General features: G+C 40.8%; 1 protein-coding gene across 1 annotated transcript in view; it reads left to right on the top strand.

Annotated features, from left to right (window-relative positions):
• Positions 1 to 7,045: 7,045 nt before the first annotated feature.
• Positions 7,046 to 11,393, top strand: part of LOC105829386 (transcription factor SUM-1) — a 53,351-nt gene continuing 49,003 nt past the window's right edge. Inside the window, exon 1 of the mRNA XM_028194984.2 lies at positions 7,046 to 8,632. Within this exon, the coding sequence (XP_028050785.1) occupies positions 8,364 to 8,632 (269 nt within the window). The 5' untranslated portion in view covers positions 7,046 to 8,363. The remainder of the gene's footprint in view (positions 8,633 to 11,393) is intronic.

The raw sequence follows: 11,393 nt of genomic DNA, 5'->3' as shown, positions 1-11,393 counted from the left end.
GAGTAAGCCGGGAGTGAGCCGGGAGTGAACCGGGAGTGAACCGGGAGTGAGCCGGGAGTGAGCCAGAAGTGAGTCAAGAGTAAGCCAGGAGTGAGCCAGGAGTGAGCCAGGAGTGAGCGAGGAGTGAGCCGGGAGTGAGCGGGGAGTGAGCCAGGAGTGAGCGAGGAGTGAGCGTGGAGTGAGCCGGGAGTGAACCGGGAGTGAGCCGGGAGTGAGCCAGAAGTGAGTCAGGAATAAGCCAGGAGTGAGCCAGGAGTGAGTCAGAAGTAAGCCAAGAGTGAGCGAGGAGTGAGCCAGGAGTGAGCGAGGAGTGAGCCGGGAGTAAGCCGGGAGTGAGCCGGGAGTGAGCCGGGAGTGAGCCGGGAGTGAGCCAGAAGTGAGTCAAGAGTAAGCCAGGAGTGAGCCAGGAGTGAGCCAGGAGTGAGCGAGGAGTGAGCCGGGAGTGAGCGGGGAGTGAGCCAGGAGTGAGCGAGGAGTGAGCGTGGAGTGAGCCGGGAGTGAGCCGGGAGTAAGCCGGGAGTGAGCCGGGAGTGAGCCGGGAGTGAACCGGGAGTGAACCAGGAGTGAGCCGGGAGTGAGCCGGGAGTGAGCCGGGAGTGAGCCGGGAGTGAGCCGGGAGTAAGCCGGGAGTGAGCCGGGAGTGAGCCGGGAGTGAGCCGGGAGTGAACCGGAAGTGAGCCGGGAGTGAGCCGGGAGTGAGCCGGGAGTGAGTCGGGAGTGAGTCGGGAGTGAGTCGGGAGTGAGTCGGGAGTGAGTGAGCGAGGAGTAAGCGAGTGATTGAGGAGTGAGCGAGGAGTGAGCGAGGAATGAGCGAGGAGTGAGCGAAAAGTGAGCGAGAAGTGAGCGAGGAGGGAGCGAGTGAGGGAGCAAGGAGTGAGCGAGTGAGTGAGCGAGGAGTGAGCGAGGAGTGAGCGAGTGAGTGAGCGAGGAGTGAGCGAGAAGTGAGCGAGGAGTGAGCGAGGAGTGAGCGAGGAGTGAGCGAAAAGTGAGCGAGTGAGTGAGTGAAAAAGGGTGGGAGGGAGGGAGCAAACGAGCGAGCGTAACTAGATAAATATGTAGCTAGGTAGCTAGGTAGCTAGGTAGCAGTAAGTATGCAAGTAGGTATGTATGTTGGTCTGTATGTTTGTAGGTAGGTATGTAGGTATGTATGTATGTATGTATGTATGTATGTATAATTAAACTTTAAATTTTTTTATTCAAAATTGCAGAAGACGTTTGATTAATGTAAACGAAAGATAGAGAAAATCAAATTGCAATTATTATTATTTTTAAAGTGAAAAGTCAAATAGCGCGCGCGCAGCGCGCGCCTGTAATGTTCTAGTAATATTAAAATTGATCAATAAAACTGATTAGCCGCTTCATTAATATTAGAAATTTAATTATATAATTTTCTTTCTTTCTTTCTTTTTGAATAATTCTATACTTTCTAGAAATATTCGAGAAAAAAATGCAAATTGGATTAACTCTTAATTTGAGATGTATTTTTTGGCGCAGCTTGAAACGTATTTTCTACTTTGATAGTAGAATGTATGTACATACATGGACATAAAATTTCAATATTTGGTATCAATTGCAAGCAAATTTATAACAGTTTATTAATATATAAAACTTTATAATATATTGCTGGTAGCAAAATTGATATATGATATGAAAAAGGCTGGGGTAAAAATAAAATTTATGAATGGAAAAATGGAATTGTGTTATAAGTAAAGCAAGTAACAGTTACTTTTATTTTTTTTAATAATAAATTAGTAACAACGTTTATTTTTTTTTATAATAATCAGCTTTGGAACATTTATAGACATAAATTGTAACGCTTGTAACATATGTTCTATTTTGGTGTATCTATTACATTGTAATATTACTTGCATAGTCCGATTCTGTGCTACTTGCAATTTATTTAATTGCGTTTCTCCCATATCTACTAGTAGAGACCAGGAGAGATCGGGAGAAACGGGGAGAGACCAGGAGAGACGGGGAGAGACCGGGAGAGACCGGAAGAGACGGGAAGAGACGGGGAGAGACGGGGAGAGATCGGAAGAGACGGGGAGAGACCGGAAGAGATGGGGAGAGACCGGGAGAGACGGGGAGAGACCGGAAGAGAGATAGAGAGAGAGAGAGAGAGGGTGATTATGACCGGATTATTCCTGATGAGAGTCGAGAGAGATTTGCGACGTCGCGTCGACCCGTCACATCGTTGTAACGTCCTTCGACGTTAGAACCATCCAAGGCATGCAGGCAACGCTTCGGCCGATACACGTCGAAGAGAATTCAAGACGGCTGACGAAGTCACATCGGATTATACTGAAACTACGCGCGACGCGCGGCGCCGCAGCGCGAAAGGACATCGGAACGTCGGCTGCCTTAACTTCCTCGAAGAGCACATACTTTTCGTTACGTGCGATTTTCTCGGCAAACCGTTTCCCGAGCTTACTCTCTCTCTCTCTCTCTCTCTCTCTCCCTCTCTCTTCCTCTCGGGGCGCCGATTCCGGATTTCTAAGAAAATTTGGAATTCTGAGGTAATCGGGTTCCAATGCGCGGATCGAAAAGAAGTCGGTCTTGTATTAAAATTGCGACTGAATCCTGAGAAAGCAGATGATTATTTTAATGTTTCTTAGCAAGAGAAATGATTGATTAAAGCAAGAAGAATCGTTAAAATATGTAAAAGGTAATCTTCCAAATATATATTCTAAGCAAGAATTTAAACAAGAACGTTTAAAAAGGAGAGAATTTGTTTGCGGAAACGTTTGAGGAAATACTATAAAAATTTCGCTAGTCCCAAATTGTTGTGTACGCCTCAAACGATATTAGAGAAAAAAAGCACTCTTTCTAAGATAAAATTTCAATTTATTGAGCTCACGGAATTTCGAGTTTTTTTATTTATTAACAAGAATTTACTGGCTTTTTGTTTACGTTCTCTTGAGTTTTAAAAAGGTGCCAGCAAATTGATTGAAAAAACAAAAATCCGAGACTAGGAAGGGGGGGGTGGCTTGGCGTTAAAGGGTTAAGACATAGTTCCGGTGATGCTCCTGTAAAAGTGGGCGAGGCATTGCCCTCTCGTGAACTTTGGCAGATGTAGGTATCCCAGCCAGCCGAATCCTGAAAGGAGGCGAGAGTGACCCGTTTTGCGTCTCGCTCCTCGGGGTCTGTACTCTTTGCGCCTCGTGTTTCTCCTGCTCTCTCTCTCTCTCTCTCTCTCTCTCTCTCTCTCTCTCTCTCTCTCTCTCTTTCTCTCCTCCTCTCGACCCTGGCGAGACGAGCACATCCGAAGCCGTGCCGAGCTTCTACGACGTGGTGCAAAAGGGAGGACTACCCCTGTGTTTGCGAATGCGCGCGCGTACGTTTGTTCGTGCCTGCGTACGCGTATATGTGTTTACATATTCATGTGCGCGCGCGCGCGCGCGTGTATGTACAGAAATGCGGAGCTCATGTGAGTGTCTTCGGATATGTACCACCGGATGCTGCGACAGCGAATGAGAAATAAAGTCCGAGTCTCCGCGTCTCTCTAGCTCATCGGGTCGCTTGCGATCGGGGACGCGAAGGGTGCGCATCTTTTCACCCGCGATACGTGCATACGTCTATGGCATTGTACATGAGCTGGACGAATGGGGTAAGGGGAGAGGGGATGAAACCCCTCTCATCTCGGGGATTTCTAACATCGTCCGATAATAACCGCTTTTAACGATAATTGGCCTTGTCTCTTCTGACAAGAGGTAATAACGGAGAGGTCATGGAACTTGTGCGGATGGAAATTTTAATAAAAACCCGTGTCGCGAATATAGGTGCTCCGTGATGACTATATACATATATTGGTAGCGTTAGTTTTCTTCCGAAGCAATCCTCATTAAACGATGCTTAATATTACGCTTCGATGCATTCTCGTAATTTTCAGATCGAGGCTTTTCCAGAGAGATTATTGCCAACTCCTCTCTACATAATTTTTAATCCTGATAGAACCGATTAGCAACTGAATTACACCCGTAAACCAATCAGTAGTTTTTTATTCTTATCGATCAGAAACAGAATCCTTCTTCAATAATGTTACACGGATGCAAATAACGGAAACTCATCTCCTTGTCCATTTTCCAAGAATTCTGTCTTATATTTTATGAGGATTAGTTTATATGCAATAGTACCGCCGCCATTAAATTTATATATACTCAGCAAATATGGATATTCCTCGAATACCGTTTACTTCAGAACCGCTGCCCGTTCTCCTGTAATTGATCTACAGCATATTAAACGCTGAACAGTGATTCCGTACGTGTGTGTTGGACAAGTGACGTCTCGCGATCAGTATTCAACCGTTGCCTCGCTGTAAAGCGAGATAATCCCATTTAACATTGGTTCCAGAATCGACAATTATGTAACACTAAAATACACACGTATTATATTGTCATTGAATTCTTTCATATATCGTTCACGCTTTATCTTTTTATTTTACTGTACTTGATTAAACCTCGACGGTTTCAATTCCAAATATTCTCTTTCCAATTATTTCTCATAAATGAACGAGGAGCAAGTATTTCGTTATTCTAAATTTAATTTAATACGAATCTAAGAATTTTTATTGTTTATTTAATCTTCGTCTAATTGATGTTTTGGAAGCTCATTAAATCTATATAGTTTTATGTCAAATTGATATTTTGTAGTAGTCTTCTACATATTTTTCCAAGTAGTCGAAATGATGCACACGCAATTATAATAAAATAAGAATATTTTTTAATATTACACAGCACACATATATGTAACATAAATGCTGCAAAATAATAATTTTTTTAATAAGTAAATGATTTATATTTATACGTGTACATTTATTTATTTATTAATATTTATTATATTATATTATTATTATTATTTTTAGAGAAATTTTTAAATATGTACGTATGTGTAACAAAAATGTAACAAATAAATAAATAAATAAATAAAAATAATTTGCTGATTGTAATTGTGCATCGTCCCGATTGCTAAAAAAATATGCGAAAAATTGCTTTATAAGAATGTTAAGAGGTAATAAGCCTAAGGTCTCTGAAACATCAATTAGTCGAAGCTTATCGTGAACTTTTCTTGTTTTTCCTATAATCGACACACACTGCGCGCTGTGCACATTGCAGAATTCTAAACGCGTTTAACGTGCGAGACGTGACTCATGATTTCTGACGTTCGATCATTGCCCCGCCGCCGCGCGGAAAACGTGACCGTCCGCTTAACGCCGTTTAACAACGCCGCCGAAAACGCGCGCGTAAAGCGCGGATTATTGTGACGATCGGCATTCGACGGAACCGATGCTCGCGGTAGGCTGAAACTTCACCCCGTTTTCTATCTCCGTGCGTCTGGATCGCTGCCAGGATAATTTTAGCTTTTATTCGACGTTCAATAGTCCATTTTAATTCTGTGAAAGCGCGGAGCGTAAAATGTGACAGACGCCGCCAGATTTACATGAAAGTTTACTTATCTGCGTAACTAGCCGGTAAGCTGTACAGACGCCCTATACATATATGTAATTCCATGGGCTATAGATTATAGGTTCCTCGCTCTTCCTCTATCTCGTTCTTTCTCTTAAACCGCAAATCGGATCGACTATCGAACGTGTATTGGAATATTTGTCAAAAACCACGGTTTGCTGTAATAAACAATTTGTTTTCTTTTTGTTAGTAATATAACGTACTACAAACTAGTATGTTTTAGTCAAATATTCTCGAATCCTGCGCTGGAACGTATCAGAAGCTCCTGGTGAGCCGCAATATCCACAGGAACTGCCGGATGAAATACATACGTACAATTGACACAGTTAAGTTAGAAAGCGCGATCGGAGATTGAGTCTTGCGACTAACAATTATGAGAAAAATTGAGTTGTTCTATTTTACAGAGCTGTTTTGCGATTCATTGAGACGTGAAAAATTATGGTAAAAGCATATATTTCTTCTTAGTTTCTTATAAGAGATATAAATAATATTTGACACATTAATAGATTTGATATATTGATGAATCAAGATGTAAGATCTTTTTAAATCAAGCTTTTTTTCTTCACCTTTTAAAGATGCGCGGTGTCCAAAAGTAATAAAATTATGTTTTTTAGGGCACAATAAAAGAAGAATTTATACGTGTGTGTGATATTTGAACATTTGTTTTTATTTTATTATCAAATGTTAAGTGTTGTCTGAGAGAAAAAGATAGTTACAGTTTTTATAGTTTATTCTAGTTACTACATTAATGCATATTTGAAAATAATTTAGCTGTTGCAGCGTTGTTTAGCCAATTTGTCCAAGCCACAATGTTGGACCTATGTTAGAGAACAATATTAATTTTTTTATATTGAACTTTTTGTATTATGCACATTAACTGTATCTTAATTTGGAACTAATATTTTATGATCAATATTGGTGTTACATTAAAAAAACATTAATGTACTTCTAATATAATCAATGTTATCCACTATGAGTCAATGTATAGTGCTATTAAAATAATTTATGATAAAATTTTTTTATAGCTGAGGTAGATTATAAACACAAGGTTATTATTAACAATATTAAAACAGTAATAATTTGTACAAATGGAGCTTTTAACTAAAATTATTTGATCAATTATAGCCACAAATATTAAACGCTTTTCTCAGTGTAAAGAAATTTATGAGCAATAAGAGATCTCAAGAAGAAACATTAGTTAATGTTAATACAGTAAATGATCAAGTGTTGTCATCTAGAGGATGTTAGAAGGAGGAGAAACGGAGAAACGCTTAAATCTCAGTTAACCGCAGCTAATGTTGGTGATAGCAGTCCTTAGTCGATTAGCACTCCGTCCGGGTTGTTATGCTTTCGGACCACCGTGCGACCAGCGTTGATTTAAACCCTAGGCCCGCGCGTAATAGCCGACGTCGCTCGTCGGTGATTTTCCCGCGGCCGAAAGCTCCCGTCCCACGAATCTAACTCTCATTAATGATTAAACCACACCCCGTGATGAGTCCCTGCCAAACTCGTGCATCTATGACAGCACAGAGGCGGAGCGACAGCGGATTCGAAGGCGATTTTCCCTGGTTGTGATTGGCCGGGCCGTCCTTAAAAATAGTCAGCCTGGGTGTGACCGTCGGCGACGTGCATGTAACGCGTAAAATAATCCCGACGCGTCTCTCCTACGCGAGCGAGTGTGCGTGCGACCGGGCGAGCTTAACGACACGCGTTCGCGCGCGTCAAGAGATGCCATGTGGCGGAGGGACCGATAACTACCAGGAAGATACTTAAGTCTTCACTCTGATCTCCGACTACGAGCTTTTCGGATCTGTTCGCACGACCCGCGATTTGCCGCGCGCCGAAGTCCCGTCTTCGTGTCGTTCGCAAGAATCGTCCGCGAGACCCGCGTGACATCGGGATCGAGCGATCCTCCTCTCGGAATACGTCTTTTCGGCGGTTGATAAGTGCAGCGGTTTGTCGTTCCCGCTTCCAACTCGCGCGATCTCTACAGTTCGGGCAGTTTAGATTACGCACGCAATCGATTGAACGAGAAGCGTCTTTGCTTTGTGTTTCGTGAAGATTTGTAATTCCTCGTTCATTCTTTTTTCTCGATTGATGACTTGTGTGATACACGATTGGAAAAACGGCAAATAGCAGAGTGAGACGAGCAACTTAAACAGCGAGCGACGCGCCAGGGTATCTTAGTGGTTTTAACGAATCAGAGCGGAAAATCCTGCACCTTGGACTGAATTGGCCAGGAGCCTTGGACTCGGCAAAGTTAACGAAGAACTTAAAGGGGGAGTTTAACATCGACCATCGAGTGAATTCGTGTCTTCGCCGGGATTAGTGATTCATCATCCCTTTCGAAGGGAAGAAGAGCAAATTAGCCGCCATCGCGACGAGAGCGAAAAGAGCAAAAAAGATAAAGCGCGATTGCCGTGACTTTACGACAGGAGTCTACCAGAGTCCCTAAGGTCTACCCTCAGCGGCGATCATCTCCGTCCTGAGATCGGCAAACTTTTGATCGCCTTACAACCCAGACTGTCAGCTCTCGAAGGGACGTATTTCTTCCGGATATCTTCGCTCCTCCCTCCCTCGGTGAATTTCTATCCGCATCCCATCTTTTCGCAATAGTTGAAGTACAGAGCCAGGAAAATCGGATGAATGATTGTTTGAGGATGAACGCGGTGATCGGGGCGCAGGTAATGTCACTCGAGGGAAAATTTAATTAAACTAGGCGCGATTTTGCAGCGCCGTCAGTACCGTGCGTGATGAGTTCGCGCGAGGGTGAACACGTGGACGGATCGATGTGCCTCGAGGGTTGTCTCAAGTGATCGAGTATATAGTGACCGGCACGTGACGTCGCATCGCCCTCTCTCTTTCTTTCTCTCTCTCTCTGACGGTGAATCGCGTGAGATGATGACCTTTGTGACGGATACGGTGCCCTACACCTACGAAGCGGTCACGAGATCGGCTTACGACGGCTATCACCGTCACCATCTGCATCACCACCATCACCACCATCATCATCCCCATCGGTACCGGCGCGTCTACACGTCGACCGAATCCGAGTATCTGCAGGGATACGTCACCAGGAGGGACACGGACGATCGCGCGAGGATTATCGGTGCTAGCAACACTTTGGCGTCGGCCGGCTCGTTGAATTATCGCAACGACCGAGTCAGGTGAGCTTTTATCCGGGTTACACTTTTAGTGCTCGTTCGGCTTAAAATCAGGCCACTGTGACCCTATTAATGAAGCGATATGAAGAAACTTTAAATGAAGTTTTTGCTTCAGTAAGTCCTGTAACGATTTCATGCATGCTAACGCCATTGTATTTTTTAAATAATACTATCGATCAAATAATCGTAATATGGAAAACGGCTAGATGCAATTAAAATTAATATTCTGTTTTATTTAAGTAAGTTTAATTAGTTATAATTGTAAAATTGTATATACATATATATTTTATAAATATATATATTTTATAATTACTGACACTTTTATAGTACAAGGCTTTGTTATTCTTATTAAGGATCAACTCGGTTTGTTTCCTCGTGCTCCGGTTTCCGTTTCTGTCAGTGCAACGTCATATCATCTTGCTTGTCTCTCCTTCCATTCCTCCTCTGTAATAGTTGTTTCATAAAATGTAAGCGTAACTTTGGACATAATTATAACATACCGAGACAATGCATTTCATGAGATACAGCTCATACAACGGTTCTATATATATTCGAGTATCTATTCTATGACTAAACTTTTTGAATGATATTGTTCTATTAAAATACACATCTGATTGGAAATTAAATATTTATTTAATCAATAATAACCAGAATTTTTTCGGAATTTTTTTATTCATCGCCTATTTTTTAATCTTTTTTATAGTATTACACGATTTATTTCGATATTCGATAAACTGTTTACTTATTTGATGCATGCTTTATGATGACTGTCTCGTCAAAGATATTTTTCGTAGTTTATTGCCTTCCGATTTATTTGATGTGTTTTTGAATTAAAATTACATCCATAAAGAACAAAAACCATTTTTTTTAATTCAAGGTGTGTGTGATAGCACTGTAATCAAACAAGTATTTAACATTAATAAATCTATATAAAGATTGATATTATAATATTGATATATTTCAAGACAGGAGAGTGTTGGCACAGTTATATATGTATATACGTTTCTCGAATAAGATTGGCGCCCATGAAATAAATCGTCGGAAAAATTAAAATTTAATACCTTTGTTCTTTCTGAAGTATATTGGATTTTTGCAAGAAGAACGTGACGCTTGATGAATTAATGTTTGAAAACTTCAGTTACTTTGATGGATATTCGTAAAAATGACTAATTGTTCTTGATTGGTGACAAGATTGATCATCTCTTCAAGATTTTTGCCTATTTTTCTCATTTCTTTTATCGTTCCTTATTCCTTGTGACAGACGACGTATTGTTGGTGCTAAGACGATCCAATTGGAATCCTATTTGCTATTCGTCATTTGTTCCATCATTTGTTTAATTTTATTTTAGTATTTTGCTCTAAAATTATGCATGTTTGTAAAAGAATGTCTCGTTGAACTGAATACAATACAGCAAAAATACTACAAAAAACATGAAATTTTTTCCCAAATTTCTTTCAACCAAATAAAATAATGATATTATATAAAATTGATAGTTTTATTTTTTGTTCATGCTTAGGCAGTATGAATCAAATAAATTCTGTTAGAACGTTGCATTTTGTACCGTACGCCAGGATCAAACCTCTCTGTGCATTTTTCTTCTCTTGACTCTTACCTTTGTAGTATGGAGGCATTATTGGATTTCACGTGGCCAAATCAGATTTATCCAATGCTGTTTTACTATCAAAGCTCAAAGCTGCAGTATGTCGCTTCACAAATTAGTGTTATAGCATTAGTGTAACGGTTGTGCACTCGTACCTTGGCGAATTTTATTTATAACTTTATTTCGTGTAAAAAAATTGCATAAAAATTTTTTATACACATGTTTGGAATAAAGAAATTTATTTTGTTTGATAGATATTCTCTTTCTCTCTTTCCACTCTGTTTAAATTATTTATTAAACATTAATAAAAATATATTAAAACGTTCTTTAAATATCGAATTGATATATGTATGTCAAAATGTGATCAATACTTAATACCTGCAATTACATAAAAATAGAAATTACATTATTACAACTTTTGTGTCGTTTTATTTGATTGAACCAAAGTTTATTCGGAATCTTTTGCTGTCAGTTTTTTTGTTCTCTCTGACTTTTCTGTTTTACGGTAAAATTTAAATGAGATCGACGCGTTTACGATTGTCGCGTGATCGAATCGAAACCGCGGACTAGAGTCATTATCTCCAATGAAGACTCGATGACGGCTTTACCGCTCATTAAACCATTCTCACTTCGTTCGTGTTTCACTTTTATACATCCGTCCCTCTCGCCGAGATGGGAGGCGTCTCTCCTCGCGGCGGAGGAAACACATTCTCCGCGAGACCACCTGGAACGTGTCCAATCGCGGAAACCGCGACGGACTTGTACCGTGCCTGCGTTCATCATTAACCGCTTGCGATAACTGAAGGATGATTAAGGCAAGAATTCTCGAATTCGTTCACTTGCTAAATATCCATGCCTAAGCCTTTCAGCGTCTGGTAAATCATCGTAAAACTTTTACGTTCAGCGCGCGACAACAGCTCGTCTTCCGCGAAACGAAATTCATGTCGCGGTATGTATAATCTGTATACATATATTCAAGGATAAGCATTTGCTTTATCGGAAACTGGATATTTTGCGACAACTAATTGAATAATCGAGCAATGGAATTCGTTCTCAAATCGGAATTTGAAATTTTTTTGTGAGCTTTTTTAGAGCGTGTAATTGTAGTTTTTCCCTCTTGAAAATGTCGCACGTTTTGTACAATCCATTTATAAAATGTGTGC

Source organism: Monomorium pharaonis, chromosome 3 (genome assembly GCF_013373865.1).
Source record: "Monomorium pharaonis isolate MP-MQ-018 chromosome 3, ASM1337386v2, whole genome shotgun sequence".
Classification (NCBI taxonomy): domain Eukaryota; kingdom Metazoa; phylum Arthropoda; class Insecta; order Hymenoptera; family Formicidae; genus Monomorium; species Monomorium pharaonis.
This window is presented reverse-complemented; position numbering and strand designations above follow the sequence as displayed.